The 13232-nt window shown below is 42.9% G+C and overlaps 1 protein-coding gene across 2 annotated transcripts in view; it reads right to left on the bottom strand.

The window, feature by feature from the left end:
• The window catches only part of KIF5C (kinesin family member 5C), a 68091-nt gene that overhangs the window by 5441 nt on the left and 49418 nt on the right, over positions 1–13232 (bottom strand). For both annotated transcript variants that reach the window (XM_072931751.1, XM_030278138.4), the window contains exons 17-25: positions 11319–11436; positions 10678–10754; positions 8993–9102; positions 8097–8198; positions 7454–7514; positions 7038–7109; positions 6448–6552; positions 2552–2768; positions 1495–1608 (exon numbers count right to left, since the gene is read on the bottom strand). In XM_072931751.1, coding sequence (XP_072787852.1) covers positions 1502–1608; positions 2552–2768; positions 6448–6552; positions 7038–7109; positions 7454–7514; positions 8097–8198; positions 8993–9102; positions 10678–10754; positions 11319–11436 — 969 coding nt within the window. In that variant the 3' untranslated portion in view covers positions 1495–1501. The remainder of the gene's footprint in view (positions 1–1494; positions 1609–2551; positions 2769–6447; positions 6553–7037; positions 7110–7453; positions 7515–8096; positions 8199–8992; positions 9103–10677; positions 10755–11318; positions 11437–13232) is intronic.

Here is a 13232-nt window from a genome sequence, read left to right as displayed (position 1 = left end):
CAGTTTCTCCTGAGATCTTCCATCTTCTTTTTCTCCAGCCCCATTTTCCCTGGTGTTCCTCTGCAACCTGACCTGAACCTGCTCATCTCCACAGCCCTCAAATCTAAACCTCAGCCTCTGAAATATCTGGTATTTTATGCCTCCTGATTGCTTTTTCTTGACGTCCACAATCCTGTTTGTTATTACAAACCCTTCTAGTTTGAAGTGTGGTGATTTTATTAATACCTTTTATTAATCTACAGTTGTTCACTCGACACATGTGGCCTGTTTTGAGTCTGACTCTCCATTTCACTGCAGCTGCCAAATTAAAGGTGCATTTACTTGAGGCAGGTGGCAGCTTTTCCCCCTCAGAGTAGCTGTTACAAGAAATGTTTGGAAATCTTTGACAAGGCTCTGCATCCCACTCTTTGCCAGGTCACAGAGGTGGAATGCAATGAAGCAGATGGACAGAGGCACCTCACTCGGGAGGTGGAAAAGCCAATTTCAGACCAGAATGGACAAAAACACTCAGCAAAGCCTTGCCCTAATTTACCCACAGAGGAAATATTTGTTGCTGGAAGCTCATGGCAAACACAATGAGCAGGAACAATCCCCCAGCATAATAACAGCTTGAGTGTGGCATGATGGATGCTTGGCATGCAAGCCTGACATGAAACGTTCCCAAAAAAAAGCTAAAAACACCCAAGAATGCCTCGAGGAGACCACAGACCATGAAGAGAGTTGTGAGACAGATTTAATCCTCAAGGAGGGCAAAAAGCCAGACTTGGAGGGACAAGTTTGCTGTCCCCAGGCTGCTTTTCACAGCCACTTGCTGCCATCCAGCTCTTGGCATGTCTGTGGCATAAAGTGATCATCTAAAATAATGCAGATATAAAATTTCTCCAATAATGAGCATTTAAAGAAAGAAATGGGAGGAGGATGGAGTCCATGGAACAGTCTCCTGGGAATATGCTGCTCATGTTTTGCTTGGGAGAAACTCTCAAGCCCTGGCAATTAAAGTAAAATATTCAAGTTTTTTTGGTTGTTGTTTTTTTTTGTTTTGTTTCGGATTTTTTTGTCATGAAGAGAACTAGGAGTGCAAAGTGTGCCAAATGGTGACACTCAAATTTGGAGATGTCTCTTGCTGCCACTGACACTGACAGCCTGGACTATCCCAACATGGGAACACATCCATGGTACAGAAAGCAGAAGATGATGCTGGCAGACGGAACCTCTGGAGCTGTATTTTTACTACACGAGTTTCATACTTCTATGTGTGAATTTCAGCCCAGATTTACCAGAGCAGTTTTTAAAAACCTTTAAAGTGCTAAGTCATTAAAATAAAACCTCTCCTCAGCAGCTGGCAAAGCCTCTATACAGGCACTCAATTAACGAGTATTGTAATTATCAGTGAATAACTATTAAAAATAGAAAAAAACCCTACTGTGGGTCTTCTAAAAGCGAGATGAATTAGAAGGGAACTGAGAAGAGGTGAGGAAGTTACTCTGGCCTTACCTCTCGTTTATTTGGTGTTGTGGTAGTAGCTGGAGTTGGACATCCCTCCCCCTCGGATGGCGTGGACGGCCGTCGGAGAAGACGCTGGGTAGTGACCAGGGCGGATGGGCTTGGCTGCAGAGGGCAAGGAGGGACCAAATTTAGCTTTCCCAGTTTATCTTCTCACATTTTAGCTTCCCACTTCCCCAGCCTCCTCCAAGGGAAATTTCCATTGTTTCCCAACTCAGTGGTTTCTGATCCAGCTGTGCAGAACACAGCACTCCCTGCCATGGCCAACAACAAATACACCCATTTTCCTGCTGGCAGGTCCTTTTTCCTGCTGGCAGAGCCTTTCCACCTCCCCATGCATTGGATCTGCAAAGATTATGGACCAAACAACAACAGAGGGAAGTCACTTGGTGGGCAGGGAGGCACTTTTTATGTCCAATTTGCACCATTCCAGATGTCAAGACAAAGCTTGGATGGCTCCCTACAAGAGGAAGCATTCAGGAGGCGACACTTTGTGCTGCGTGATTCTCCCTCAGGATTTAATACCCCAATATTGTCATCTCCATTTAAACCATTATCCTTTTTAATCCCAACAAATCATTCCAGGAATTGCCCCATTCCTCTGTTGCGCCCACGCATTGCATTGTGCCTCGGAGATGTATCAATATCTGAAGTACAAAGGAAGATTTTTTGGAATTAAATCACATGGAGGAGTAATCAGTGGGAAAATAGAGAAATGGACAAGGTCCAGAAAGGCAAGGAAAGAATGAAAGCGGAGAGGGAGCATGTAGGGGGAGGAGGAGGAAGAAAGTCAGTGACTAATTTAAAGAGACAAGTTTTCAGGTCACTAGAAGGGCACACAAGACCCATTATGCCCTTTATTTACCCAGTGGAACAGCAGAGCCTCTTTAAACTCGAGGTGGGGCAAATTCCACGAAAAAGCGCGGCTTTGAAGATTCCTGTGCAGCAGAGGAGAAGCAGCCCCTATGTTTTACTCTCTCCACTCAACCCACAGCAACCAGCCCGAGCCTGAAGCACGTGGGCAGCCCCTTTAGCTCCATGTCCTCACCAATTTGGGCAGAGTGTGCTCTCCGGGCCATGTTTTTGGCTCTCACAGCCTCCTTAATGCGATCCACCTCCTGCTGGTAGCGCTTGCGGTCGCGCATGGCGTTTTCCTTGGCCTCCTTCAGTGCACTCTCCAGGGCCTTAACTCTCTCTGCCGTAGCTCGAAGGCGTTTCTCCAGCTTAGGAAGCTCGCAACGAAGATCTGCATTATCACGTACCAGCTGCGGGGAAAGCGGGGCAAAATTAAAGGAGGTCAAAAGAAAGCGGTGAAAATCTCAGCAGAGGAATGGTGGAAAAGGTCCTCCAAAAGGGAGGAAATGCCACCAGCTGTTCTCCATGCCTCGTGCACTAAAATTAAACAGATTTCTCCAAGAAATTTATGTGAAAAGCTTGGTTTAAAGAGAAATTTAGAATGTCCTGAGCTGGAATGGACCCACAAGGTCAAAAGAAAGTGATAAAATTCTCCTCAGAGGAATGGCAGGAAATGTCCCCTCACATGGAGGGAGGAAATGCCACCAGCTGCTATCCATGCCTGGTGTACTAAAATTAAACAGATTTCTCCAAGAAATTAATGTAAAAATCTTAGTTTAAAGAGAAATTTACAATGTCCTGAGCTGGAATGGACCCACAAGGTCAAAAGTGGCAAAAACCTCCTCAGAGAAATGGAGGGAAAAGTCCCCTCAAGAAGAGAGAGGAAATGCCCCCAGGTCCTCTCCATGCCTTGTGTACTAAAATTAAACAGATTTCTCTGAGAAATTAATGTGAAAAGCTTGGTTTAAAGAGAAATTTACAATGTCCTGAGCTGGAATGGACCCACAAGGTCAAAAGAAAGTGATAAAATTCTCCTCAGAGGAATGGCAGGAAATGTCCCCTCATGTGGAGGGAGGAAATGCCACCGGCTGCTATCCATGCCTCGTGTACTAAAATTAAACAGATTTATTCCAGAAATTAGTGTTAAAATCTTAGTTTAAATAGAAATTTACAATGTCCTGAGTTGGAATGGACCCACAAGGTCAAAAGAAAGTGGCAAAAACCTCATCAGAGAAATGGCAGGAAAAGTCGCCTCACAAAGACAGGAAATGCCACCATGCTCTCCATACCTTGTGTACTAAAATTAAACAGATTTCTCTGAGAAATTATTGCAAAAATCTTAGTTTAAAGAGAAATTTAAAATGTCCTGAGCTGAAATGGACCCACAAGTTCCAAAGAAAGTGGCAAAAAATCCTCCTCAGTGGAATGTCAAGAAAAGTCCCCTCACACGGAGGGAGGAAATGCCACTGGCTGCTCTCCACACCTCATGTACTAAAATTAAACAGATTTATTCCAGAAATTAGTGTTAAAATCTTAAATAGAAATTTACAATGTCCTGAGTTGGAATGGACTCACAAGGTCAAAAGAAAGCGGCAAAAATCCTCCTCAGAGAACTGGTGGGAAAAGTCCCCTCACAAAGAGACAGAAAACACCACCATACTATCCATATGTCATGTACTAAAATTAAACAGGTTTCTTCCAGAAATTAATGTGAAAATCCTAGGTTAAATAGAAATTTAGAATGTCCTGAGCTGGAATGGACCCACAAGGTCAAAAGAAAGTGGTAAAATTCTCCTCAGAGAAATGGCAGGAAAAGTCGCCTCATGAGGAGAGAGAAAACGCCACCATGCTCTCCATATGTCATGTACTAAAATTAAACATGTTTAATTTTAATTTAATTCCAGAGACTTATGTAAAAATCCTGGGTTAAATAGAAATTTAGAATGTCCTGAGCTGGAATGGACCCACAGGGATCAAGTCCAGCTCCTTACCCCATGGAGGGCACCCCAACAATCCCACACTGTGCCTCAGAGTGTCATCCAAGCTCAGTTTTACTCACTAAATTCAGTTCTCTGGCTGAGGAGTGATATGCATTTAAAATGTCCAGAAATAGCAAAGAAAAAGAGAGTTTATTCTATTCAACAAGATTCCACAGAGCTGATCCTGAAAGATGAGGAACAAACCTGTCGCTGTATATTTGCTTCTCTACACATCAAAAACTGCAGCAGAAACTCTACATTTCCTCAGAACACAGAAATCTCCAGGATTTTGCAAATCCTTGATCACCTCATTATTTTAAAACAATAATGCTTGAATATGTCTTACAGACAACACCAGAGATCACCCCAAATTCATTTTTTCCAGTGGTTGTGATGTGTTCCCTATTCAGCCATGTGGGAAAACTGGGAACTTCACTAAGAAATCACTTTTAGGCCTGTAACTACAAATATAATGATTATATGCAATTTTGAATTTGTGCACTTCCTCAGTTTAATATGAACCTGAGCAAGGTCTATCAATTACACAAATCACATCCCATGCAGCAACAGCCACGAGAGGATTGATTTTTGATAAACACAAAACTGATGCAAACGGGCAGAAAATCCAGCACAATTTCTACTGAACAGATTACACCACTGCTGAAAGTCAACAGAAATCTGCTCCAAAGGAGTGACTCTCCCTTTTCTGGAGCAAAAAGTGGATTAACAACCACATTAATAATACAGCAAAGCAACAGCATGTCCTGACATTCACACGTTGTTTAACAATCAGAGCATTTTACACCTGCTGGGCCAGGCTTAGTGCTGGAGAAAAACACAAACAAGCTAAAAAAACATTGCCACCATGTGCTTTTTCTGCAAGTGCTGAACCCTTGTTGTGTGAAATAGCTATGATGCAAAATCCAAGCAGGATGGTATCAAGTCCAATGTCACTTTTCCCCGTAAGTTTCCTACAAGATATGGATTCCAAGTTGATTTTGAGTAAATAAACGCTAATGAGAGCTATAAAAATCCATATTGAAACACAGCAGATGCATGAAGCTAGTGCAAAAAAGAAGGCAAAATGGTAAAAGAAAAACCACTCTGAACATGTCCCAGTTTCCACATTTAGAAATTAGGTCTTGAAACCATCTGTTCCCTGGGAATCTGAAAACCCCAAACCTTAGCAGGCACTTGTCACAGCCCAGCACTTCCTGCTCTTTTGGCACTTCCACAGGAATAATTAAAGCTAATTTAGGAGTGTGGGTCACTAATACAGCTTCAAGAGAGTGCAGTGCACAGTGTTATGCCACTGCTTAAAAAAGAAATCAGAACAGGTTTAGTGTTTTGTGTTGTGCACCTGAACAGCGGGACACAGCTCCAGCATAGTGGGAGAGGAGATTTTAGGGAGAAATTCTTCCCTGTGAAGGTGGGCAGGCCCTGGCACAGGTGCCCAGAGAAGCTGGGGCTGCCTCTGGATCCCTGGAAGTGTCCCAGGCCAGGCTGGACAGGGTTTGGAGCAGCCTGGGATAGAGGAAGGTGAGGGACATGACAGGGGTGGGACTGGATGGGCTTTAACTCCAGATCTGAGATTGTATGAAACTGGAATTCCCCCAAGGAGGGAGGACACAAGCCCAGAAATTACCAACCTCAGCACCCCAGGGAGGCACCAGCCCTTCAGCTGCACAGAAAACCCCAATTCCATTGTTTTCATTGAAAACTCTGCTGGTTGAATCCACTCCAGCCACCTCCAAGGTGCCTCTGAGCAGCTTCAGGACATGAATCAAGTTGGGGATGCACAATCCATCCAGAAAACAGCTATTTTGGTGTATTTCCTGGTGCCAAAACAAATCTACTTTCACAGAAAAAAAAAAAATTTCCTTATTTACCACATTCCTAGAAGTACAGGGAGTGGGAAGAGCAGCTCTAACTCCTAATTCCAAGGAGTTTAATGGGTACCTTTTCCTCAGACAGCACAGGTTACCTTCCAAAATTACCCTTGTAAATATTCAAAAAGTGCAAGTTTTGATAGAGGGAGGAAAGGAGGGAAAGAGGGGAAAGGGGGAAAAGGAGAGAAAGGGAGGGAAAGGGAGGGAAAATGAGCCTTTACCTGTTTGTGAACCTTTGTAAGTTGTTCCAGGTTGTTCTCAAGAAAGGAAATTTTCTGCTTCTGCGCAGCGCTTCCACCTCCATCATCACTGTCCAGTTCAACACTCTGCACACAAAATTGCAGCACTCAGCAAAGCCAGGCACAAACTCAAGGGGAAGCTCAGCTCTTTGGCAAATTTCAGCTCCCCAAAGGCAGAAAAGTCTTACAGAGCCCCAAATTTAAGAGAAATTATTTTAACTCTTTGTTTGATATTTAGGAATTGCATTTCCCTTTACATAGAAAAGCCAAGCTATTTTTACTGAACTATTATGGGGGAATCCTGAATAGGAAAATCTAATTTCTGAAGCTATCATCTTTGAGAATTTTTGTAGCTGAACTGCACTGAGTAGTTCATTTTTCCTCAACCATCAACATTTTCCTTATCAAATTAGGACCAAATAAAACATCACAACAGTTTTAATCTTGTTTCTCACTGCTACTAAAAAAAGATATTATCCCATTTTGTAAATGCATGCACTAAAAGCTTCCAGAAAATCACATGAATAGTGCAAAAAAGGAGAAGATTTGGGTTTAAAAGAGCAGAGTTTTACTTTTTTAACACGGGTGGTAAGATCCTGGACAAACAGCTTGCGCAGATTGTGAAGAGTCTGAAGCTCCCTTGCCTGGAATAAAAATAACAAACCAATAATTTTTAGAAAAGCACAAATGACTAGGACATAGTAGATGCTCTGGTGTAAAAGTTCTCCTTGTATTTGAGTTGGTAACTCAAGGAGAAAATAACTCTGGATTTTCTCTCTCTAGGAATCACACAGAATGCCACAAAATAAACCCCATCCAGCCCCAAAACCACACTGAAGAGAACAATTTATCCAAAATTGGTAAAAAAACAGCCTTTTAAAATTTTAGTTTAGGTAGTTCAAAGCTGTTTACTCAAAAATTAAAATATGTATCACTAGGGTATACAGATATGGGGGGGAAAGCTGAATAAAGTGTAATTAAGACCTACCACTGTTTCCTCCAGCCCTTTAAGGTCTTCTCTTGCTTGTTCCCTTTTATCATTAAGGAGTCTGGAGAGATCACAACATGGAAAAAATAATCAATCACAAAAAACCAGAGGGGAATCAACCAGTATCCACCTGGAGGAGCACATCCACAGTTGGTAGCAATTGCACATCTCTAATTTTGCTTTTGACTGCCCCAAATATCAGATTTTATCACCTGGAAGGGCTGAGTCATCACCTCCATCTTTGTGTCCACACACGGGATTTTTCTCTTATTTCCAGGAAAGGCTTTTACTCAAACATCTGATTTGAAACCCCCCAAAAATCAACAAACCCCACCAAAAATTCCCAACTTCTTTCTTGCTGGTTTTGCTGTGTATTAAGGAATGAGAGATTTAAGACTTGCTGGGATATTTTATAAAATCAGAGCTCTAATGAACTGTTTTTGGTGGTTATCAAAGCCACTATTGAAAAGGCTGTGGTATTAAAATAGAGAGTCATTGGTAATTATTTATTAGTAGCTCCTGCTGGCTTTGTTAATGAAATTACATTTTCAGTGTGACTATTCCAACACAAATCCCTCTCCCTAGCACATTTTGCACTCGTGAAGAGGTTCAGGGATACCAAGTGGAGAAACTGTGCACTTACATGAGCTTTTCCAGTTTCATTTCTCTTTCCTGGTCCTCAATTTTTAATTTATCATAATCAGCACTCAGCTTCTCCTGTTCCAGCTGCAGCTTCTGGTTCATGCTGGAAATGTGAAAGGAAAAGTCAGCACAACTCAGGAGGAAGGGAGGGTAAATCTCCACAAACACAATGGGATTGGGCAGAGGAAAAGTAAAGCCGTAACTCTCTACTGAAAAACTCTGGAAGAAATGAAGCATAAAGAACCTGGAGGACATTATTTTACAATATTGCAGAGCTAAATTCAGTGGTTTGTTTTGTTTGCTTTAAAGGAGGAGCCAAATCGTTGTTAGCAACTTTCTGCCTTGCTTCCTCATTTCCCTACAATTAATTTTTGGCCACACAATAAATGTGATAAAAGAATGCCTGGATTTTAGAAAAAGAAAAACACAGGAGCAAAACATAGCAGAATCACACTGGTGTGTGAGGAAAAAATATAAAAATGTGTGAAAATGGGAGCTGTTGGAGTCACCCAGACTTTCAGAAGGTCTGGGGTGGGACTGGCTGCTGTGAGAATCTCAAAATCTTCCTGGGAATGTGGTTCAGTGATGGCAGAACTTAAAGGATTTTCCAACCCAAATGATTCCATGATCCTTTAAAACCTGCTCTCCTTCAATCTCCTCTCACCTACTGACCTGCAGGTGCAACATCCCCCTTTTTTTAATAAACTCACTATAATTTTATGGCCTTGTTAAAGCTCCCCAATAAAGAATTAGGCACTGTAATCCACCCTGTGAAATAATTACAGGGTTGGCTGCTGCGTGTAAGGACAGAACTTGCAAAGAAACATCCATCAAACCTCACAAAAGCGAGCCCAAAGCATCCCAGGATGGAGGAAGGGATGGAGAGGGTCAACTTACTCCCTGATTTCGTCGATTATTTTCTGCTTCTCCTCGATCTCATCCCTCAGCCTGGACAGCTGCTTCTGGTGGGCTTCCCTGTGGCTCTCCATCTGCTGCTCCAGAGCCTTCTGCAAACACAGAGATGGGAATCAGAGCTGTGGGGGTCTGGGGCATCCCTCTGGCAGGTCTGGGACCCTGGCAGGGGTCAGGAACCCCCCTGGACAGAGCCCCCAGAGACACTGGCTGTGATCTCTGTCCATGGAAAAGAGTTTTCAATCTTACAGGATGAATTACCAGCTCTGTGTTTGATATCAGTAATCATTAAGTGTGGCACGGGTGCAAAAATAAAATTTTAGGATTCTAGATGAGGGGTCCAAAGGGGACAAGATGGAGGAAATTGGGTGTGTCTTGTCCTTTCTCTCCTTCTTCATGCCCTCCATGTTTCACTGTGGTGTTGGCATTTTTCTGTTGGTTCAGGCTGGGGACACACTGTCCAACGTAGGTGACAGATATTGGCACGTTATTGTAAATCCAGCACAGGTAGTTTCTGGTATTTAATGTTTGTACCATCCCACTGAGGGCAGAGCCCCACACGCTGCCCTGCAGGACAGAGCTGCGGCAGGGCAGCAGAACATGTTAGAGATAAACAGAATAAACAACCTTGAAACAGCACAGATTATTTATGATTTCTGCTTTGGCAGCGGGGCTGACAGACAGAGACTTTCTACAATCTGGGAATCATCAATAGCACAGATTCCGACACAGAGCAAGCCAGGGACACACAGCTCCCTCTTAGCCAGCCTCTGGATTTGAGGGGAAACGACCAAATCCATGCAGGAATCTCCCTGGCATTTCCTTCTGCCCTCACAAAACTCTGGGCCTGCTCATCCAACCTTTTAATTCTGTTTTTAGCAACAGTTTTGACTCATTTTCTTGCAAAAAGTACCACATGAAAACCCAGGGCTTGGCCACAAATGGCACTGATTTTACACCAATCCTCTCTTCTTTCCCCAGTTTATTCACCCAGGAAATACTTGAACAGCTCTACCTGTGACAGAAATAAAACCCAAACCTCTGAGAATTGTTCAAACACAGCCCTGCTATTGAAATTGTTATTTAAATTCTAAGAGTAAATATGCCTCAAGCAACAGGAGAAAATAAATTTATGTCTTTAGACTGCTAACAAAAACTTTGCTTTTTTTCTCAGAGCTGTCACAACTGCTTTAATCTTTCTACAACTACTTTAATCACTTAAAATTTTTATAATGGAGGGAAAAGTTCTGCAGCTGGCAAACCTCTGTCACTCTTCTTGTAAAACTGTATTTTTCCTTGTCTGCAATGTGCAACCCCGTTAGAGCAACTCATTATTGCAACAATTTCCTGGCATTCCAAAGGAAAAATACCATAAAATGAGTTTATGTATTTTATTATTGTTTTCAGGAGATAATCAGAATTCCAGCCAAACTTTGGGGAAGTAGCCTCTTTTAAAATCAAATTTATAAGTACCTAAATGATATTAACCCCAGCAGCCTCCTTCACCACTGAGCAAATTGACTTTCTGCAGGGCTACAGCAGCTAAAATTTAGCGTAACACAGAGGTGAATCAATGTAATTTTTGGCCATGTGAACAGGAAGACAAAATTCCACCCCAATGAACAATCTCACCAAGAAAATCTCTCAAAATTTCCACTGTGCCAAACTACCTTCATCTCCTCTGCATCCTGGAGTCGTGTCAGGTGCTCCTTCTCCTTGTCCTTGAAGCTGACTTCATGCATTTTTTCTGTTTAAAGGTGGAGACAGTTATAATTTAAATTTTAGTTTTTAAAATTAGTTTAATTTATTTCAGGAGATGGAATAAAGATTCTGTTCTAACAATGCAGGAGATGATTAAAAAAAATTTAAAAATCAATAAAAAGCCTTGTCCCCACCTGCTGCTCCCTCAGAGAGGGAAAATCCCTTGTGCAGAATGATTTTTAAGGCTGTAAGGTTATAAATTGATATAACCCAGGAGCTTAGCAAAGCTACAAGAACTTCTTTTGATACCTACACATTTTCCACATTAAATTGGAAGGGGAAAACCAAGCAAACCTTAAAAATGAAGTCAGCTGGGAAAGACACAACTTGTGCACATCTGAGGGCAGCAGTTTATTTGGAATGAGGCAGGGGGACTAGTGAAAGTTCAATAAATCCTTATTTTACACAAATCCAGAATTTTACAGATTTTTCAGCAAGACTGATTGGTGCTGTTTGGTAAAGGATCTGTGTGGGGGTTTTTATAATTTATTCCCATCACCAAGACACAAAGCTGAGTGCCCTGAGGCAGAAAGGAGACCCAGAGCTGTACCTTGAGCACGCAGCTTGGCCAACTCCTCGTTGAGGGAGTCCTGGGACTCCTCCAGCTGCCTCCTCTTCTGCTCCATGTTCTGCATGTAGTCTGTCAGGGATTTGATCTTTGCTTCGTGCTTCAAAGGCAAGGAACAGCAGTGAGACTGGGGGAGCTCAGGGAAAACTGACCCTCCTAAAGGAGAGGGAATTTCCACATCCAGAGGTGATGACTGGGAGAAGTCCCAGCAAAATGGCTGGGAAGAGATCAAAGATCAAAGCAGGCTGTGTTTTTAGGAGGTCTCGCTTAGTAGCCCAATTTGGAATTCAGGCAGTGATCCCAAAACATCCCTGGGAGCTCCTGACTTGGTGTTAAACCAACAGCAGCAGCTCTTTAAAAGCACCAGCCTTGAGGTGGCTTTGGGATCTCCAACCTGCAGAAGCTCACATGGACTCTCCACAGCCATCCTGGTGGTTTGGTTCTGGCCAACAACATTCTGAACTAGAAGGGCTTATGGGGAAATAGAAAACAGCAAAGTTTGTAGTGAAAACACTCCAAAGGTTTGACATACAACAATTTTGACTCATTTTCTTGCAAAAAGTACCACATGAAAACCCAGGGCTTGGCCACACACAACAGTGATTTTACAGCAATCCTTTCTTATTTCCCCTGTTTATTCACCCAGGAAATACTTGCACAACTCTACTTGTGACCGATAGACTGGATCCTATTTGAGGATAAAAATTAAGATACTGTCTGGATCATTGCATGTAAATTAAAAAGATTGAGTAGAACTTAACAAAGACACTCTGCTGAAGGAAAAGGGGCTCTCCCTGCTCCATGTTTGCTTAGGATAACTGCTAGGGAATGAAATTGGGTCATGTCTTTCCCTTCCCTTGTCCCCTTCCATGCATGAGAGGGTGTCAGAGCTCTCAGCCCCTTTCCACAGCCGTCCCTGCCAGTCCCTGCCACCCACTCAGAACCTCCTACCCCCTGGATTTCTATCCCAGAAAGTTTTCCATGGTAATTTGTAGCTCACTGCCTCGTTTTCTCAGCAGCACACCCACAGAGCAGGTCCAGGGAGCTCCCCAAAGGTCTGGCTTGTGAAAAACACAGTCAGTGATCTCTTAAAGTGATCCGAGATACAAATTACAGGAGCACAGGATGAACCAGGTTGGAAAAGACCTTCAAGATCAACAAATTCCTGGTGAGGAAACCACTCCAGGGAGGAATTCCGGTGCTATTCCACCAAACACATTTGAAGACCTCCAGCAGGACATGACCTTGCCAGAGCTCAGGACGAAACCTCAGGATGGGCTGAAAAACACTGAAGGGGGGTGTCCTGGGGTGACTTCATGTATCCCCATTTGTCTGTTTAGCCCAGAAATAAGTTTTGCACCTTTAAGATTGGTTCTGAGAGCAAAGGGGGAGAGAAGAAGTGCAGAGTTTGTTTCCAGAAGCTGCACTCGCTCCTCCACATTCCTGTGTTGTCTGTGGATGGACACACAGCGGGACAGAGCTCTCCTTTGCTTTTTGTTAATTTTTAGCTAGCTGAGGCAGAGAAGTTCTCTGGACTGTGGTTTTTCTTTTTCTTAGAACTATTTAAACCTGCTCTGGACTGAAGAGCACCAGCAGCTCACACCTGTGGCATTTCCTAATAAGAGACTGAGTGAGCCGAGCTACAGCCCACCAAGGGGACACTCTGACTTTGTCATCTCTTCTGCAGTGGCAAGAGGTTTTGTTGTTTAATATTGTTCATTTTTTTGTCCTGGTGAACGCTTTGCCTGTTAAATAAACAGATTTTTTCCACTTTTCTCCATGGAAATCTTTTCCTGAACCACTTGAGGGAGGGGCTGCTTAACTCTGCTTTCTAGAGGAAACTCTTTGGAGGTTTTCTCCCATATTTGCCCTAAACCAGGACAGGGAGGTGTGGAA

The sequence above is a fragment of the Taeniopygia guttata genome, chromosome 7, assembly GCF_048771995.1.
Source record: "Taeniopygia guttata chromosome 7, bTaeGut7.mat, whole genome shotgun sequence".
Lineage (NCBI taxonomy): Eukaryota > Metazoa > Chordata > Aves > Passeriformes > Estrildidae > Taeniopygia > Taeniopygia guttata.
The sequence above is the reverse complement of the archived record's forward strand: the minus strand, read 5'-3'. Positions and strand labels throughout refer to the sequence as shown.